Source organism: Myxocyprinus asiaticus, chromosome 3 (genome assembly GCF_019703515.2).
Source record: "Myxocyprinus asiaticus isolate MX2 ecotype Aquarium Trade chromosome 3, UBuf_Myxa_2, whole genome shotgun sequence".
Taxonomy (NCBI): domain Eukaryota; kingdom Metazoa; phylum Chordata; class Actinopteri; order Cypriniformes; family Catostomidae; genus Myxocyprinus; species Myxocyprinus asiaticus.
The window spans coordinates 27,459,780-27,479,248 of record NC_059346.1 but is presented as its reverse complement, the minus strand read 5'-3'; the positions used below and the strand labels follow the sequence as shown (position 1 = coordinate 27,479,248).

At 37.5% G+C, this 19,469-nt stretch overlaps 1 protein-coding gene across 2 annotated transcripts; it reads left to right on the top strand.

Moving 5' to 3' along the window:
* Positions 1–6,997: 6,997 nt before the first annotated feature.
* LOC127428899 (myosin heavy chain, fast skeletal muscle-like) lies at positions 6,998–17,502 on the top strand. 2 transcript variants are annotated; one of them, XM_051677580.1, is made up of 39 exons: positions 6,998–7,212; positions 7,303–7,446; positions 7,676–7,832; positions 7,920–7,947; positions 8,051–8,162; positions 8,339–8,431; positions 8,575–8,638; positions 8,729–8,827; positions 8,919–9,022; positions 9,106–9,244; positions 9,371–9,489; positions 9,596–9,745; positions 9,868–10,038; positions 10,127–10,427; positions 10,530–10,594; positions 10,678–10,765; positions 10,873–10,990; positions 11,078–11,201; positions 11,302–11,438; positions 11,774–12,029; positions 12,122–12,364; positions 12,443–12,619; positions 12,709–12,854; positions 12,961–13,051; positions 13,132–13,521; positions 13,598–13,724; positions 14,022–14,140; positions 14,229–14,425; positions 14,512–14,695; positions 14,796–14,961; positions 15,150–15,274; positions 15,600–15,908; positions 16,036–16,239; positions 16,329–16,454; positions 16,560–16,730; positions 16,878–16,982; positions 17,056–17,151; positions 17,228–17,359; positions 17,482–17,502. In XM_051677580.1, exons 1-39 carry the CDS (start codon positions 7,006–7,008, stop codon positions 17,500–17,502), a joined length of 5,805 nt encoding a protein of 1,934 aa, XP_051533540.1. In that variant the 5' UTR covers positions 6,998–7,005. The 2 variants fall into 2 exon arrangements, with proteins under 2 accessions (XP_051533540.1, XP_051533530.1); XM_051677570.1 differs by having other exon boundaries at positions 6,998–7,232; positions 7,308–7,446.
* Positions 17,503–19,469: the final 1,967 nt, after the last annotated feature.

Genomic DNA, 19,469 nt, shown 5'->3' with positions numbered 1-19,469 from the left:
GAAAAATAATTCCATGGTTCCTGATAATGTCTCCCAGGGAAAGCATAAATAAGGAGAAAAGTAGGGGCCCTAAAACTGATCCCTGTGGCACTCCATTCTTAACTTAAGTTTAATCTGACAATTCCTTGTTTACACAGGCAAAGTGGTAGCAGTCAGATAAATAGAACCTTAACCAAGCTAAGGCCTGTCCACAAAGGCCAATATATTTCTCAAGCCTATCCAAGAGAATTTTGTGATCTATGGTGTCGAAGGCAGCAATAAGATCTAAAAGCACTAGAAGAGTAATGCAGCTGCGATCACATCATAAGAGCATGCAATTTGTAACTCTGACAAGTGCAGTCTCTGTACTATGATAGGGCCTAAATCCTGACTGAAATTCTTCATATATACCATGTTTCAGTAAAAATGAACATAGTTGGAAGGACAGTACCTTTTCTAGTATTTACGACAAAAATGGGAGATTTGAGATCGGTCTATAATTTGCAAACTCTCCAGGATTAAGCTGTGGTTTCTTGATAAGTGGTTTGATAACTGCCAGCGTAAAGTTTCTTGGGACATGCCCAAAGGATAACGAAGAGTTAATAATATTAAGGAGTGGTTCTGAAATTACAGGAAACACCTCTTTAAAGAGCTAAGTCTGTATTGGATCTAACATTCATATTGTTGCTTTTGATATTTTGATAAGTTTTGTTTGCTTTTCCTGACCTATGACAGTGACAGAGGGTTGCATAAATCCAATTTTGTTTCTGATGATTTTAATTTTATCAGTAAAGAAATACATTAAGTCATTACTACTGTGCTGTGATGGAATATCTGGTTCAGTCGAAGCTTTATTCCTTACCAATTTAGCCGCAGTACTGAATAAATACCTAGGATTGTTGTTGTTATTTCTGTGTGTTTGCTAAAATATGCAGACCTGGCAGCTTTTAGAGCCTGTCTGTAGCTAGAGACACTATCCCTCCATGCACTGCAAAACACCTAATTTTGTACTCTTCCACTTCTGTGATCTTTGTACCACGATGTGGCGCTTTTAAACTTTCTTTAATCGAAGGGGGTGGTGACACTATCTAGAGTGCTAGAGTCTGCATCTACAGTATATTTTCTATGACTACAAAGTTCTTCTTAACTTTTTGGCTTACTGAGTATTTGAGACAAATCTGGAATACTATTAGTGAAGCTATCTTTAGTGGTCAAAAATATTGTTCTGCCTGATTCATAACGCAGCATAGATTGAGTGACCCTAGCGAAGCGCAGCATACAAGAGACAAGTTAATGATCTGAGATGTCATCACTCTGCATCAGAATTGCTATATTGTCAACATCAACTCCATATGACAGAATTAAACCTAGCATATGATTATGGTGATGAGTAGGTCCTGTCACATTTTGTCTGACCCCAACAGAGTTGAGAATATCGATAAATGGTAATCCCAGTGTATCATTCATTATCTATGAGAATGTTGAAGCCACCAACAATTAAAGCTCTATCCACAGTAACTACTAGATCTGACAGAAAATCAGCAAATTCTCTAAGGAAATCAGAATATGGCCTGGGTTGTCTATATACAATATACTCACTGAGCACTTTATCAGGAACACTATGGTCCTAATAAAGTGCCCGATATGGTCTTCTGCTGTTGTAGCCCATCTGCTTCAATCTTAAAGCTCATACAAAATATTTTTGTTTAAACATTGGCCCCTAACACTTACTTAGTGTACTAATTTTAAACCATGACTTGTACTACACATAAATAACTAATATTGGCACACAGTGAGCCAGCTTTCCCCCAACGTTATTATTCTCCATTAACCAACATCTTGTGTTTTGTGTTCCTTGCCACAGTCACCTTCAGCCTGTTTACTGGGGGTCTAAATTCAAACATTATTTACTTATTTATTTGTTGAATTATTTATTTTAAGGTACAGTTTACAATCATGTCAAACCACACAATTATGAGATATTACAGCTTATTTTTCTGTAAAGCTGCTTTGAAATTATACACCAATCAGCCACAACATTAAAACCACCTTTCTAATATTGTGTAGGTCCCCCTCATGCTGCCAAAAAAGCGCCAACCCACATCTCAGAATAGCATTATGTGATGCTATTCTTCTCATCACAATTGTACAGAGTGGTTATCTGAGTTACTGTAGCCTCTAGTAGTAAACTCTAGAGACTGTTATGCATGAATATCCCAGGAGATCAGCAGTTACAGAAATACTCAAACCAGCCCATCTGGTACCAACAATCATGCCACTGTCGAAACCACTGTGATCAAATTTTTCCCCATGCTGATGGTTGATGTGAACATTAACTGAAGCTCCTGACCCATATCTGATGATTTTATGCTTTGCACTGCTGCCACATGATTGGCTGATTAGATAATTGCATGAATAAGTAGGTGTACAGGTGTTCCTAATAAAGTGCTCAGTGAGTGTACTGTCGCAAGAGCAAAAGACGACAAAGATTTTTTATTTATATCTGACGATGTCACATTAAGCATTATCACTTCAAAATGTTTTAACTTATATCCTGATCTCTGAGTAACACCAAAACATCACTGTAAATTGCCATTCACCGATAGACAATACGGCAAAATAATACATTGAATTATATGTGCTAACAGTCTCAATATTCTTCAATTGATTTGATTGTGTAGAATATATAGTATATTTGACAAATTAAATGGCAATAATTGAAGGCATGCTTGTACTGTGGCTTTATAAAATATGGGCTGACGTAAGAACAGTGTTGGGTGTAATCCAATTACATGGTAATTAGTTACTGTAATCGAATTACTTTTAAGCCAAAAAAGTAGTGCAATGCATAACATTTAAATTATTGTAATCAGATTACTGTTACTGACTTTCAATTCATTTAATTACTTTTAAGTACATTACATTATAGGTATATGCTTATTTCAGATACATTATTTATGTAGAATACATGAATTATGGCCCAGAAACAAGTCATTGTGAAGGAGAAATGTGAGGTTGTGAGGGTATGACTTGTTTGTAACAATAAACAAGCAAGAAATATAGAAGTTATTTTGAATTTGTTGAGCAGAAAAGTGTTTTAGAGAGTAATTAGTAATGTGATTATTTTTTCAATTAAGTAATTAGTAAAGTAATCTGATTACAGTTTTAGAGGAAAAATAATAGTAAGTTGTAGTGGCTTACTATTTTTTAAGTAAACATAGTGTAACGTAAGGAAGGAAGTCATGAGAGCAGGATCTAGGTGCAGCGAAACAGTATTTAATAAAATAAGCAAAGTACAGATTAACGGGGTAAACACAGGAACAAAAGAAACAACCACGATGGGAAAAACACAGAAACGAGCAAAACATCTATGAAGGGTATGGTTCAATAAACAGGAGATCAAAACACATAACAACTGACAAGGACTAAGCAAACAACAGGGCATACATACACAATGGATAATGAGTAAATGTAAGACAGGTGAAAACAATCAAGGACAGCTGGCAGTGATGAAGGCAGGGATTTATGGGAATTGTAGTCCGGGAGGAACAGATGACGGGGAGAAACACAAGGCAAACAACAGTGAATCATGACACAGAGCACTGGGTAAGAAATTAAAAGTGGCAAGATAGACTGACAACCGTGTCACTACCTCAAAATGTTTGCAATCAAAAGTTAATTTGGGTAGGGATGAATATCAGAGGCATCTGTTTATGTTAGTACAAGATCTCTTTTAAGGTTTTTTCCAACCTTGTCAATCGTGTGACCATAAAATTTTCATCTTTTAAATTAAAGTGATAAATGAACAATCATTATCAATATGTGTTGTAAGAAAAGACTAATTGAAAAACAGCAAATACATGATTTTGCTATAAATGTAAGCATAAAAAGTTGTATATATATATATATATAAGAAAATTAGCAACAGTCTTAAATACAAGTTATACAGTATGCATATCATTAGAATTTATATAACGAAACATAAGAAAAGACAGTTGTACTGGAGCCAATATTAGAACAATCTTAACTGCAGCCATACACAGGTCCAAGTCTTTTAGACATATATGGCAGACCGAGAAATTTGATCCTTGAGTATGCCTGTCTGTGGCATGCAAACCAATCAATCAAAGCATTTAAATATCATATAAATATAAACATAAATAAATGCAAATGCTGTGTTATTCTGATGGCATCATGATGATAGTGAATTTTAAGTAAATAGAAAATATCTAGGCTACATCAATCCAGTGTGGCACTGATTTGTTAATATCAATAATAGTTTGCATATACAGACCAGTTAAAATGACATAGCAAATAATTCAAATCTAGTTTTTACACTGGTAGTGATTCAACTATCTAAAGTTTGCTCAAAATAATTACCAAATTTATTTTGATTTCTTTTTTTTAATCACCATCAGTCAATGTATTTAATGATTTACTTGACAACTATTCTTCATTAGCTGAAATTATTCAAGATAAGCAAATTAGCAGGATGATCTATATGACTAGCATTTTAAACATTTGCATTTACCTTTTGGAATAAAATATGTGAAATTAACAAATCTTAACAAGCAATTCTGGGACACATGAAAAGGAATTTATGGCTCCAGCAAAGTCTGCAGATGACTGAACGATGTCTTAATGAAATCTATTAGCTGGCAACATTTTGAGGTCACACTTTATTTAGTATGTTACTATGTATTTAAAAGTAACTACTAAGTAATACCAATGAAATACATGATGTACCTTCTGTATTATTATTTTGTGGAGTTGCTTGTACTTATTTTAGTAATAAATAATAGTAACAAACTGTAAAATAATGTGTTACCCTATTTCATTTTAAATTCACTCATTTCAAAGCTTAATGATCAAGCTAAATTCTGAGGTAAAAAAACTTTCCAACAAAATATCCTAAATCATTAGTTATTTCCATATTTTCTATTTCCAACTCTGGCTAGCACCAAAGGGTCGATGTGAACAATTTTTTAACATTTTAGCCATATTTGGTGCTGGCCACATTTAACTTCTGCAATGCTTGCAAAGCAAATGTAGTATAAAGAGCAGGGGCTGTCGTGCAAACCTTTGCGCTCAGAAGACCAGCCAGGCTTGTTTGAGGTGAGTTGAACTTTTAATTATGAGCAGAACATAGCTTTAAAGAATAAACAGAATCACAACAGGGTATTACTAGATGATGACAATTAAAGTTAGTTAATAGCATGAGTAGCTGGAGTATCTCAACTACAGCAGAATTTGTAATCTAATTTATGCATTCCTACAACATGTAATTGTAATAGTTTTATAATTTAGGTTTTTCATTCAAATGGTTTTCAGGTAGAAGGTAACCTTTTATGTATTACAGTGTTGAGGACCATCATCAGAGCTTATAGGAGTGTGTGAAGGTAAAGATGCTAATAACTACTATAACTAACCCTATAAAATACTCTTAAGACCAGCTGAAACAACCAAATAGTACCAAAGAACAAAAACAAAAAACAAACAACAAAAAACAAACAAACAAACAAGCAAACAAACAAGCAAACAAACAAACAGACAGGTCAGTTAACCCAAAACCATTCACTGACATATTACACAAACATTTTGTGAAAATCATCAAGAGAGTTGTGTAGAAAGTAACAATTACATTTGTAGTTGCTTTTTTGATAAGTTATGTTAGGAATAATTGACAACAGACCTGAATTGTTGAAAAATAATGCACATCTAAGGTTACACCTCGGGTGTGCATTATTTTTCAACAATTCAACGGTCCGGAGTTAACTATTCTGCTTATACCATGGTTACCACACCTTAAGACATCGTTAAGGGTTTTAACTCAAAATATTTTCTGGTTTTTGTCCCTAAAACGCTCTTATGAGAGGAACTACATTCTTTCGCCACAGATTCAGCGTCCTGCTTTAATACAGTCTGAGCCTTCGTTGCTAATTCGAAAACGTCACGAAAACGTCACGTTAGAAATAGCAAAGGAGGGACTTACTGAAGTAACAAGTTAGTGCGTTTGTGTGTGTGTGTGTGTGTGTGAGAGAGAGAGTTTGTGTGTGAGTTTGTATTTCAGGGATCAAAAGAGAGAAACTGAGAAAATGAGATATCTCGCTTCTGGGATTAATTTTTTATTTTTTGTTGCAGCTCTCATGAGAAGAAACTTCGCTTCAAAATCGCCAAGATGCGTGTTGCCATATTCCTGTTGTAAACCTTAATAACTTTTTTCATCCCCACTGAGATGCAGAAGTGCGTTGGCATAGCGATTGAAAATTTTACATTTTAATTTAATTCTGCTCAAATGAACGAAATGACGAATAAAGATTTGTTCATTTTGCTGAACGAGACTCAAAGATCCAAGTCAGTAAAATGATCCGATCTTCCCATCACTAGTGCGCGCGCGTGTACGTATGTGTGTGTGTGTGTGTGTGTGTGTGTGTGTGTGTGTGTGTGCATGCGCGTGCGTATGTATGTGTGTGAGCGTGTGTAAGTGTGGGGGAGACGAGGGAGCATGAGGGCTCTTTTTAACCGAAATTGAAATAAATGTAGGATATTTTAGACATTGTTTTGACGTTCTTAACCGATTTACTTTAACCAGTGACTTTGTTTTAGCCTTTAGGGCTCTTTGAAATAACTGAAATAATTTGGCAAAGTGATATGGAACCGTTATGTGATCAAGACCTGGAACTACTTCATAGCCGTGCGTTTCCTTGAAAAATAATTGCACACCTTAGAATGTCCGTGAACCAATCAGAATCAAGCATTCAACAGATCCGTGGTATAATAGTTTATGTTCACTATTGGTAGCCATTCTGCATCATCGGGTATTTCCAGAATAAATAATAATATAATAAGAGGTAGACAGCAGCCTAATAGACAAAATACACTACTACAATACACTGTGCTTTCACTGAAGGCTGGGGTGTAGTAATCATGATAACTGGGTTTTGTATGATCTGTTGGCTGTCATTTAATAAACTATTTTTACACGTGGCTGTGAACATCTTTGCATTGCAGCAGAAAGCTGCCATCATGAGTACGGACGCGGAGATGGCCATTTATGGCAAGGCTGCCATATATCTACGCAAGCCTGAGAAGGAGAGAATTGAGGCTCAGAACAAGCCCTTTGATGCTAAGACTGCCTGCTATGTGGTTGATGTTAAAGATCTGTACGTCAAAGGAACGATCAAGAGCAGAGATGGTGGCAAAGTCACCGTTATTGTGCTTGACACTAAGGAGGTGAAATTTCCTTATTCCATGTAAACTAGATGCTCAATACATTAATCATTGCATTTTTTCTCTGGTAAATCTAATAAATGACCATTATAGGAGAGAGTTGCTAAGGAGGATGATGTCCACCCAATGAATCCTCCCAAGTATGACAAGATTGAGGACATGGCCATGATGACCCATCTCAATGAACCCTCTGTGCTGTATAACCTCAAAGAGCGTTATGCAGCTTGGATGATCTATGTAAGTTATGAAACAATGTAAATCAGCGTCTAAATCAGTGGCGTATAAACAATTATAACTGGGGTTATAATGTTTGTTTCTCCCCACACTTTTTAGAAGATAATTACATGATGTAGTGTGTTGTTGCACTTAGTGTGTCGTTGCAATTTTCAAATTGTTTTTTCACTAAATATATAAAATTACATTTGTCTGTGATGCTGTAATCTGACCACTTCTCTGCTCATTTCAGACCTACTCTGGACTGTTCTGTGCTACTGTGAACCCCTACAAGTGGCTCCCAGTGTATGATGCAGAAGTGGTGGCTGCCTACAGAGGCAAAAAGCGTATGGAGGCCCCACCCCACATCTTCTCTGTCTCTGACAATGCATATCAGTCCATGCTTACTGGTAAAATCTTAAATTTTGATTTGTGAAGTTCAGGAATCTAGATTTTATAAAACAATTACTTAAACATTATTACCTTTTACTTTACAGACAGAGAGAACCAGTCTGTCCTGATTACGTATGTATCTACTGTTATGAGATGTAAAGAACAGTTATATTGCCTTCTCACAGAACTTGCATATGTCTACTCATATTCTGTCTTATCATCTCTCATAAACCAGTGGAGAATCTGGTGCTGGAAAGACTGTGAACACCAAACGTGTCATCCAGTACTTTGCCACAGTTGCAGTGGTGGGTGACAAGAAGAAAGATCAAGCTTCTGGCAAAATGCAGGTATTGTATGAGAAATAAATCTATGTTCATATGTAAAATAAATAAATAATAATAATTACAGAGAGTTACAATCAGTATATGACTACTATATTGAACATTAGTTGAATTTGTAAAATATTTCCTGCAAATGATAGACGTGAGACAGAAAATCAATTAAAACCCTTCACACAACACAGGGATCTCTTGAGGACCAGATCATTGCTGCCAACCCTCTGCTTGAGGCTTATGGTAATGCCAAGACTGTGAGAAATGACAACTCATCTCGTTTTGTAAGTTTACCAGTTATTATTTATATAAAATGCAATTGGTCAGTTGGGTTTTTCCTATAAACAGTTCCTTAAGATGCCTGTTAAGGTTTTATAAAGCTTGCTGTTTTTGCTCAATAGCAACAATGTTATTTTGTTGTAAACAGGGTAAATTCATCAGAATTCACTTTGGCACAAGTGGAAAACTGGCTAGTGCTGATATTGAGACATGTAGGTGGAGGAGCTTTTAATTGATCAATCTGTATATTTTTCTTTGTCAATCACTCTTCAGAACATGACTTCATTTCATTCTCTAAACAGATCTGCTGGAGAAGTCTAGAGTGACATTCCAGCTTCCAGATGAGAGAGGCTACCACATCTTCTACCAGATGATGACCAACCATAAGCCTGAGCTGATAGGTAAGTGGACACATTTAAATCAAAGCTCTTTTTGAAATGCAAAATAAGATTGTAAACAAACTCATTCATAAATGCTCTGTGTATCTTACAGAAATGACACTCATTACCACCAACCCTTATGACTTCCCCATGTGCAGTCAGGGTCAGATCACAGTGGCAAGCATTGATGATAAAGAGGAGCTGGTTGCAACTGATGTGAGTCATTGCTAATCTGATTACTGACATTTGCTATATAAATATGTCAGATACTAGTACTCATCCTCTACTGTAATATCCAGACTGCTATTGACATTCTGGGCTTTAGTGCTGAGGAGAAGATGGGCATCTTCAAGTTCACTGGAGCTGTGCTGCATCATGGTAACATGAAGTTCAAGCAGAAGCAGCGTGAGGAGCAGGCTGAGCCTGATGGCACAGAGGGTAAAACTAAATAGTTTAAATGTATTTTATCCTTTATTGAGAGATCCCTTTCTATTTGCATGGTGAAAAGGTTTGTTTTAATTGTCAAGTAATGGGATAGATTTTTTAAAATGTTTTCATTTGCAGAGGCTGACAAAGTCGCCTACCTTCTGGGCTTGAACTCTGCTGATATGCTGAAGGCTTTGTGTTACCCCAGAGTGAAGGTCGGAAATGAGTATGTGACCAAAGGTCAAACCGTGCCACAGGTATGTTGTAGTAAAAAGTGTCAAGAAACGAGACTTGCCAGCTAAGACAAATCATTGCAAAAGCAGAGTAAGTTTGAATAATATTTACACTAAATCCTATTCACAGGTGTACAACTCTGTTAGCGCTTTGGCCAAATCTATCTATGAGAGGATGTTCTTGTGGATGGTCATTCGTATCAACCAAATGTTGGACACAAAACAAGCCAGACAGTTCTTCATTGGTGTGCTGGATATTGCTGGCTTTGAGATCTTTGATGTAAGAATTTTTCTATTATATAATTTAAATGCAAGTTGAATCAAATTCAGTGCTCCGTAAATGTTTGTTTCTCTCTCTCTCTCTTTCTCTCTCTCTTTCTCTCTCTCTCGCTCTCTCTCCAGTATAACAGCATGGAGCAGCTGTGCATCAACTTCACCAATGAGAAACTGCAACAGTTCTTCAACCACCACATGTTTGTGCTGGAACAAGAGGAGTACAAGAAGGAGGGCATTATTTGGGAGTTCATTGACTTTGGCATGGACTTGGCTGCTTGCATTGAGCTCATTGAGAAGGTTTTACTGGCTTACTTCAACATTTTTGTAATTTTCTTTTCTCAAAATTTGAAACATTTAGTATAACTTTTCATTCATTTACAATTAGCCCATGGGTATCTTCTCCATCCTTGAAGAGGAGTGCATGTTCCCCAAGGCTACAGACACTTCCTTCAAGAACAAACTGTATGATCAGCACCTTGGCAAAAACCAAGCCTTCCAGAAACCAAAGCCTGCCAAAGGCAAAGCTGAGGCCCATTTCTCTCTGGTTCACTATGCTGGAACTGTGGATTACAACATCGTTGGCTGGTTGGACAAGAACAAGGATCCACTGAATGAGTCTGTTCTGCAGCTGTACCAGAAGTCTTCTGTCAAACTTCTGGCTACTCTCTACCCACCTGTTGTTGAGGGTAAGTGAGTGTATGTATTACAAGTGAATATTTAAAATACAGAATGATTGAATTAGCTAATTTGAATTAGCAAATTGGCTCATTGTTTCAATGTTTCTAAAGATACTGGCAAGAAGGGAGGCAAAAAGAAGGGTGGCTCCATGCAGACTGTGTCCTCCCAGTTCAGGGTAGGTATAGGAGAGGTTGAAGTTCATTTGAAAACAATATTGCTTAATTAGAAAAAAGTGAGAACCATTTTTATTCTCCACAGGAGAACTTGGGTAAGCTTATGACCAACTTGAGGAGCACTCATCCCCACTTTGTGCGTTGTCTAATTCCCAATGAGTCCAAGACTCCAGGTAAAGTAATGAAGGGCTTACATATATTCAGACATCAGCACAATGTATGATAAAGGTCATGTGAAATTTTCATGTTTTGAGCTCAATATGTAAGTTGTTCTTTATAGGTCTCATGGAGAACTTCCTGGTTATCCACCAGCTGAGGTGTAACGGTGTACTGGAGGGTATCAGAATCTGCAGAAAAGGCTTCCCCAGCAGAATCCTCTATGGTGACTTCAAACAGAGGTAAATAAGACTGCATGAAAATACTACTTCCTCTTGGAGGGTTCTCTCAATGTAAAGATATGAAGCATTTTAATAAATCCTCTACAGATACAAGGTGTTGAATGCCAGTGTTATCCCTGAGGGACAGTTTATGGACAACAAGAAAGCCTCTGAGAAACTCCTGGGATCCATCGATATTAATCATGACGAGTATAGATTTGGGCACACAAAGGTTTATATTCATCATTAAAACAATTCAAAGATTCAATAAACATGCTGTATGTTTTCAGCTATGATTTAAACAAACTCTGCATTATTGTGCATGAATTCAGGTGTTTTTCAAAGCTGGTCTTCTGGGTACTCTTGAGGAGATGCGTGATGAGAAACTGGCTGCTCTGGTCACAATGACTCAGGCTCTCTGCCGTGGTTATCTGATGAGGAGGGAGTTTGTAAAGATGACAGAAAGGAGGTCAGTAGTATCATGAAACAGGACAATGACCTCTGGTCCTTACATAGTTGCCTGGTTTCCAATGATTCATATGCCATGAGTTAGCAGTGCTAATGGAACAATATTAGAATACACATGGCATAAATATCTGTATATCTGTATCAATAACCATTCATGACCAATAATTGTATTTCATTATATTGTCATCTTGGAAACAAAATATTTAAGAAATATAAATATCAGATTCATTCATCTGAGAAAAATAAAAACACTGAATCTTAGATTCAGGAGTACTGGGTTGACCAGTGAAAATATAGTAAATAAAAAAAATAAAAAAGCAATATTTCATCATTTAGGGATGCAATATACACCATCCAATACAACATCCGCTCATTCATGAATGTCAAACACTGGCCATGGATGAAGGTTTACTACAAGATTAAGCCTCTGCTGAAGAGTGCTGAGACTGAGAAGGAGCTGGCAAACATGAAAGAGGACTATACAAAATGCAAAGAAAATCTTGCCAAGGCTGAAGCCAAAAAGAAAGAGCTTGAGGAGAAGATGGTAGCACTGCTGCAAGAGAAGAATGATCTGCAGCTTCAAGTAGCCTCTGTGAGTATGCACTAATTAATTTAATGAAAGTTCCATTTGAAAATTATACATATTTTTAACAATGATATGTAAAATCCTTTTTTTCCTTTCAGGAATCTGAGAATCTCTCAGATGCTGAGGAGAGGTGTGAGGGTCTGATCAAGAGCAAAATCCAGCTTGAAGCTAAACTCAAAGAGACAACTGAGAGACTGGAGGATGAGGAAGAAATCAATGCTGAACTCACAGCCAAGAAGAGGAAACTGGAGGATGAGTGCTCTGAGCTGAAGAAAGACATTGATGACCTGGAGCTCACCTTGGCTAAAGTGGAAAAGGAGAAACATGCCACTGAAAATAAGGTTTGAGATTGAGTTGGTTTAACATAAAATGTAACAAATTGAAAAACATAAGCTAATTTGGTACCAAATATCACACAGGTCAAGAACCTGACTGAGGAAATGGCAGCGCAGGATGAGAGCATTGTCAAGCTTACAAAGGAGAAGAAAGCCCTCCAAGAGGCACATCAGCAGACTCTGGATGATCTCCAGGCAGAGGAAGACAAAGTCAACACCCTGACCAAATCCAAGACAAAGCTTGAGCAGCAAGTTGATGACGTGAGTTATTATACAAACATGCTTCTTCTAAATTCCATATGTCCTTTTCATTTTTTCATTAAAACATTTGACATGTTGTTGACCCATAGCTTGAAGGTTCCCTTGAACAAGAGAAGAAGCTCCGCATGGACCTAGAGAGAGCCAAGAGAAAGCTTGAAGGGGACCTGAAACTGGCCCAAGAATCCATCATGGACCTGGAGAATGACAAGCAGCAATCAGATGAGAAACTGAAAAAGTGGGAATCTGAAAAAAAAAAAAAAAAAAAACATGAAACAAAAAATGGGACAACATTAGTACTTATCTTGACATTTTGCAAACATGTTTTTGCTTAATTTCAACAGGAAAGACTTTGAAACAAGCCAGCTGCTCAGCAAGATTGAAGATGAACAATCTCTGGGAGCTCAACTCCAGAAGAAGATCAAGGAGCTTCAGGTATTTAATTAGTCTCTTTTGTAGCATTGTTTAAAATAGTAAAATCAAGATCTATAAAATGTCACTAATTGCCACTGAAGGCTCGCATTGAGGAACTGGAGGAAGAGATCGAGGCTGAGCGTGCTGCTCGTGCAAAGGTGGAGAAGCAGAGAGCTGATCTCTCCAGGGAACTTGAGGAGATCAGTGAGAGGCTTGAGGAGGCTGGAGGAGCAACTGCTGCTCAGATTGAGATGAATAAGAAGCGTGAGGCTGAATTCCAGAAGCTGCGTCGTGACCTTGAAGAGGCCACCCTCCAGCATGAAGCCACTGCTGCTGCCCTCCGCAAGAAGCAGGCCGACAGTGTGGCTGAGCTGGGAGAGCAAATTGATAACCTCCAGCGTGTAAAGCAGAAGCTTGAGAAGGAGAAGAGCGAATACAAAATGGAGATTGATGATCTTTCCAGCAACATGGAGGCTGTTGCCAAAGCAAAGGTTGAGAGTTATAACTTTAAAGGAATATATCACGTTTTTAGGATTACCAAAGATCTAATGACTTTGGTATTTGCAGGCTAATCTTGAGAAGATGTGCCGCACCCTTGAGGACCAACTCAGTGAAATTAAGTCTAAGAATGATGAGAACCTTCGCCAGTTAAATGACCTCAGTGCTCAAAGAGCAAGACTTCAAACTGAAAATGGTAAAACATTGTACATTATTTATTAATATGAACAAGATTATTTAGCATTTAATTTCATCCATTAAGGAATGCCTTGAATGGAAAATAAAATTACAGTGGCCATTTTTTGTTTATACATCATCGGTAGCAATAGATAAGCCAGTATTAAAATATATAAATTAACACCAATGTCCACTGATGATTATTTGTGGTAATATATGACAAATGTTCTTCTGATGGCATCAGTAAACAGTTCTATTTGAACTCAACTTACATAGATATGCCACAAACTGACATATTGAATCTAAATCTCAAAAGGTGAGTTTGGCCGTCAGCTGGAGGAGAAGGAGGCTCTAATTTCTCAGCTCACTAGAGGCAAACAAGCTTTCACTCAACAAATTGAGGAGCTTAAGAGGCAGATTGAAGAGGAGGTTAAGGTAATAGAACATAATTATTGGAAACATATACTTGCCAGTTGCTGCTTACCAAACAACAAAGCTAACATCATCTAACTTGGTCTCCTAGGCCAAGAATGCTCTGGCTCATGCTGTGCAGTCAGCCCGTCATGACTGCGACCTGCTCCGTGAGCAGTTTGAGGAAGAGCAGGAGGCAAAGGCTGAGCTGCAGCGGGGAATGTCTAAGGCCAACAGTGAGGTTGCTCAGTGGAGAACCAAATACGAAACTGATGCCATCCAGCGCACAGAGGAGCTTGAAGAGTCCAAGTATGAACATCAGAAGAGCTTATCAACATGTGTTTAAATGTGAAAATGTTTGCATCATAAGATTAATGTTGACAAATTCATAACAGGAAGAAGCTGGCTCAGCGTCTGCAAGAGGCAGAGGAACAAATTGAGGCAGTGAACTCCAAATGTGCCTCTCTGGAGAAGACAAAACAAAGACTCCAAGGTGAAGTGGAGGACCTTATGATTGATGTGGAAAGAGCCAATGGTTTGGCTGCCAACCTTGACAAGAAGCAGAGGAACTTTGACAAGGTAAATTATTAAAGTCTTTCTGTGAAATGAGAATTTCTCTCACAAGGTAAATTAGGTAAGTAATAATATTTTAGGTTAATTTAAAATATCTCTACATAAGGTCCTGGCAGAATGGAAGCAGAAGTATGAGGAAGGTCAGGCAGAGCTGGAAGGTGCCCAGAAAGAGGCTCGCTCACTCAGCACTGAGCTGTTCAAGATGAAGAACTCCTATGAGGAGAGTCTGGATCAGCTGGAGACACTCAAGAGAGAAAACAAGAATCTGCAGCGTAAGCAACTTTTGAATTAATAAATAGAATAATTAATAATCTAATAAATCTACACTGTCAGAATTTTGCATAGATTGGCTATTTTCCAACGGATTTGAACATTGTTCTTCCAAACAGAATCTGTAATATCTCCCAGTGTATGTGTACTATTCATAAGAGGTAGATCTTATTTTATTTCTCTTTCATAGAGGAGATCTCAGATCTTACAGAGCAGTTAGGTGAGACTGGTAAGAGCATTCATGAGCTGGAGAAGTCCAAGAAGGCAGTGGAGACTGAAAAGGCTGAGATTCAGACTGCTCTGGAAGAGGCTGAAGTGAGTACCTCAAGAATTAGATTTAAATTGTTAGATTGAATCAGAGCTGTGGTGCAGTGTGCTGTGCACATATTTTCAATACATAAAAGAGCTGTTGGCTCATGGGAACCCAGGTCTGAGACTGGCCTGGGTCATTTACTGATTCACATGAACTCCCTCATATAAATTCCCTTATATGTCTACATACAACTTTCCAATACAACACAGACAAAAAGCCAAAAAATAAAGATATTAAAAAACTAAATTGTTAACACCTTGCTTGAACTGCTACACTACTTTGTGATGAAGGATTTTGTTCTTTAAACTTTTATATGACTTTTAACAGGGCACCCTGGAGCATGAAGAGTCCAAGATTCTTCGTGTCCAGCTTGAGCTAAACCAGGTCAAGAGTGAGATTGACAGGAAGCTTGCAGAGAAGGATGAGGAGATGGAACAGATCAAGAGGAACAGCCAGAGAGTCATTGAGTCAATGCAGAGCACTCTGGACTCTGAGGTCAGGAGCAGGAATGATGCCCTGAGAATCAAGAAGAAGATGGAGGGAGATCTTAATGAGATGGAGATTCAGCTGAGCCATGCCAATCGCCAGGCTGCTGAATCCCAGAAACAGCTAAGAAATGTTCAGGGACAACTCAAGGTATGTAAACTCTCTCTCACAAGGTATGTGAGTTCTATACAGTAAGTATGAAAATAATAGAGTATGCTGAACAAAATGTTAAAAGCAAAAACTAATCAGGGAGCTCTCAAAAAATTGTTGTGTACAGGATGCCCAACTGCACCTTGATGATGCCGTGAGAGGACAGGAAGACATGAAGGAGCAGGTGGCCATGGTGGAGCGCAGAAACACTCTGATGCAGGCTGAGATTGAGGAGCTGAGAGCTGCTCTGGAGCAGACAGAGAGAGGTCGCAAAGTGGCTGAACAAGAGCTGGTGGACGCCAGTGAACGTGTTGGACTGCTGCACTCTCAGGTAATCATTACACAAGATTTCTCTTAAAACACATTAGCAATCAAATGCAGATGTAGGATTTCACTTATGTACTATTCCCTATATTTCAGAACACAAGCCTTCTGAACACCAAGAAGAAGCTTGAGGCTGACCTTGTCCAAATTCAGGGTGAAGTTGATGATATCGTTCAGGAAGCAAGAAATGCTGAGGAAAAGGCTAAGAAGGCCATCACTGATGTTAGTTTTTAAGTATTAAAATTACATCCATTTAAACTAAAAGTTAGTCAAAATTGACCTCTTGGAGTGTCGCAAAGATTCTTATTTATTTTTTTTGTCAATTAGGCTGCAATGATGGCAGAAGAGCTCAAAAAGGAGCAGGACACCAGTGCTCACCTGGAGAGGATGAAAAAGAACCTGGAGGTCACAGTGAAGGACCTGCAGCACCGTCTGGATGAGGCTGAGAATCTGGCCATGAAAGGAGGAAAGAAACAACTCCAGAAACTGGAGTCCAGAGTAAGCTTGCCTTTTTTCAATGTTCATAGTCTTGATGTGGGTAGAGTGAAATGCATGTCGTGTCCTAATATTGCACTGTATGTTATATTTTGGATTGTCAAAACATATTTTCTTTAAGTTTAATGAGATTTAACATCTGTTTTTTAGGTCCGTGAGCTTGAGACTGAAGTTGAAGCGGAACAGAGACGTGGCGCTGATGCTGTTAAAGGTGTCCGCAAATATGAGAGGAGAGTGAAGGAGCTCACCTACCAGGTAAACAAATTAAAATTTCAGGTGTAATTAATATCATTATTTTTCAAGTCTGATGTATGTGTATTTCCTGCAGACTGAGGAGGATAAAAAGAACATCAACAGACTGCAGGATCTGGTTGACAAGCTTCAGCTGAAGGTCAAGGCTTACAAGAGGCAGGCTGAAGAAGCTGTGAGTACCTCATTTGAGAATTATGAACATTTTTAGATGTTTTGCTGTTGTGAGAACTATGTACCTGGCGTTGCAGGAGGAACAAGCCAACACTCACCTGTCCAAATTGAGGAAGTCGCAGCATGAGCTGGAGGAGGCTGAGGAGCGTGCCGACATCGCCGAATCTCAGGTCAACAAGCTCAGAGCCAAGAGCCGTGATGCTGGAAAGGTAATTCATTTTTTCAAGTGCATGCATTTTAAAATTTCAGGCACAAATGTATAGCTTTATATAAATGGCTCATTTATTTTCTTTAATATTATACATTTTCTCACTATTTTGTTTTTTTCAAGGGCAAAGAGGCAGCTGAGTGAAAACATCTCACATACAATGTATGTCTCTGAAACTGTGAAATACTAAATAAAGCTTGAAATGCAGCAGCTTTTCCTAAATGTTCTTTATTGATTTTTCTTGATTTATTTTGTTGTTCACTCACTATTGTTTATGATGTGTTGATACCACACTATGCTTCAGTATAAACTATAGTAACATTCCATGAGATGTTTAAATGTCTATGTGTATAGAAGTAGTTTTTGAGCTAAATTCTCAAGAGAACTTTGAGGTTCTCTTTACACTGGGCTGTACATTTTTCCATACTAGCATCATTAGCAATGTTCACTTGCTTTAGTACAGCTGAGGGAACATTTTTAATTAGCATGTGTGACAGTCTATGGCAAGCCGTTTTAGCTTTTATTCATTCACAGGATATGAATTGTTGATATCAACAATTCAATTTTCACTAGTTAGAATTCTAATTTTTGATATCAAGAATGTAATTTTCACTAGTGGAAATGCCAATTGTTGATATCAGTAGTTATATTTCCACTTGTAAAAATGTGAATTCTTGATATCAAAAATGACATCACTCACAGAAATCACATTCTTGATATCAAAAATGGGATTTCAACTAGTAAAAACTGTAATTCTTGATATCTATAATTGAATTTTCACTAGTAAAGTGTAACATATGTTATTCACTCTTATTCAAAACGCAATTATTGATATACAAAATGTGTTTCTTACTAGTTGAAAGTCCAATTTCACATTTTCTTACTAGTAAAAATAGAATTTTTGATATCAAGAATGTAATTTCTACTTGTGGAAATGCACATTTTTTATATCAACAATTGAATTCCAACGAATAAAAATGCTCATATTTGATATGAGTGATTCGGTTTTCACTAGTGACAATTTTAATTTCTGATATCTGTTATGTAATTTTACTAGTAAGAAAGTCTTGTTAGATATCATTAATTACACTCCAAATTATTGATATCTGAAATCCACTTCCAGATATCAGAAATACCAAATGTAACATGTTGAAATTCAAAAATTACCATTTTCACTAGTTGTAATTCAGTTGTTGATATCAAGAATGAACATTTTACTAGTAACAATGTAATTATTGATATCAGTAAAGGGAGCTCTACTTGTAACAGTTATTGCCTTGATATCTAAAATAGCCTTTGCAACTAGTGAAAATAGAATTACTGATATCTTAAATGTGATTTTAACAAGTAAAAACACTATTATCGATATCTAGAAATACAATTTTAACAGGTAAGAATAGCTAAGGTAATGACTTTATGAATATTAATGAGACCTGGATTTCCATGTATCCACTTTTGGAGCCAATAGTAGCAGGTTCAAAAATGGAGGGAGACATTCCATGTGGGTAAAACAGCTTGATTTTTTTTTTAAGCTTTATTTTTATGCTTTAGAAACGGAAAATGAGAATTAATTTAAATTTTACTTTTTTGTCCATTGTTAAAAAAATAAAATAAAAACAATATTAGATTGCATATGCGGTACTGCAACGCCCCTTTCATCTGATTGGCAAACCTGCCGTCTTCTACTGCCTTAATCCTTTTAGCCAGAATAACAGTTAGTACCGCTCTGCACATTTGGCTCAATTTTCATTAAATATTGTCCTGAACAGTGGCAATTTTAGGGGGTGGCCTGTGGTGGCCTGGGCCACCCCTGAAATCTCATTGGCCACCCTGTGGCCACCCCAGAACTGATTGGTAGTTCATCATGTTCATCAACACAAGAACGAAGAACCAATAGAAACACCTGTCAATCAAAGATGACATCTCAGGTCATTTCTTGATTTAGAGCCACACTGACCCAGGGTCAGTTTTATATTTCTGACCATTATAATAGTGGTGGGACTGAAGCTGTGTGAGCTGATCTTTGAATAGTGGGGGGAGGGGCAGGCCGCGGGTGGCCAGGCAGGTGCCGCAGGTCGCGGGCAGCGGGCGCCAGGTTTGGAGTATAATGG

Coding starts and splice junctions, on each gene's coding strand:
- LOC127428899 (XM_051677570.1), top strand. CDS start 7,006: ATGAGTACGGACGCGGAGATGGCCATTTATGGCAAGGCTGCCATATAT. Junction 8,163..8,338: donor AAGCTTCTGGCAAAATGCAG/GTATTGTATGAG, acceptor CACACAACACAG/GGATCTCTTGAGGACCAGAT. Junction 16,983..17,055: donor TGAAGGAGCTCACCTACCAG/GTAAACAAATTA, acceptor TATTTCCTGCAG/ACTGAGGAGGATAAAAAGAA.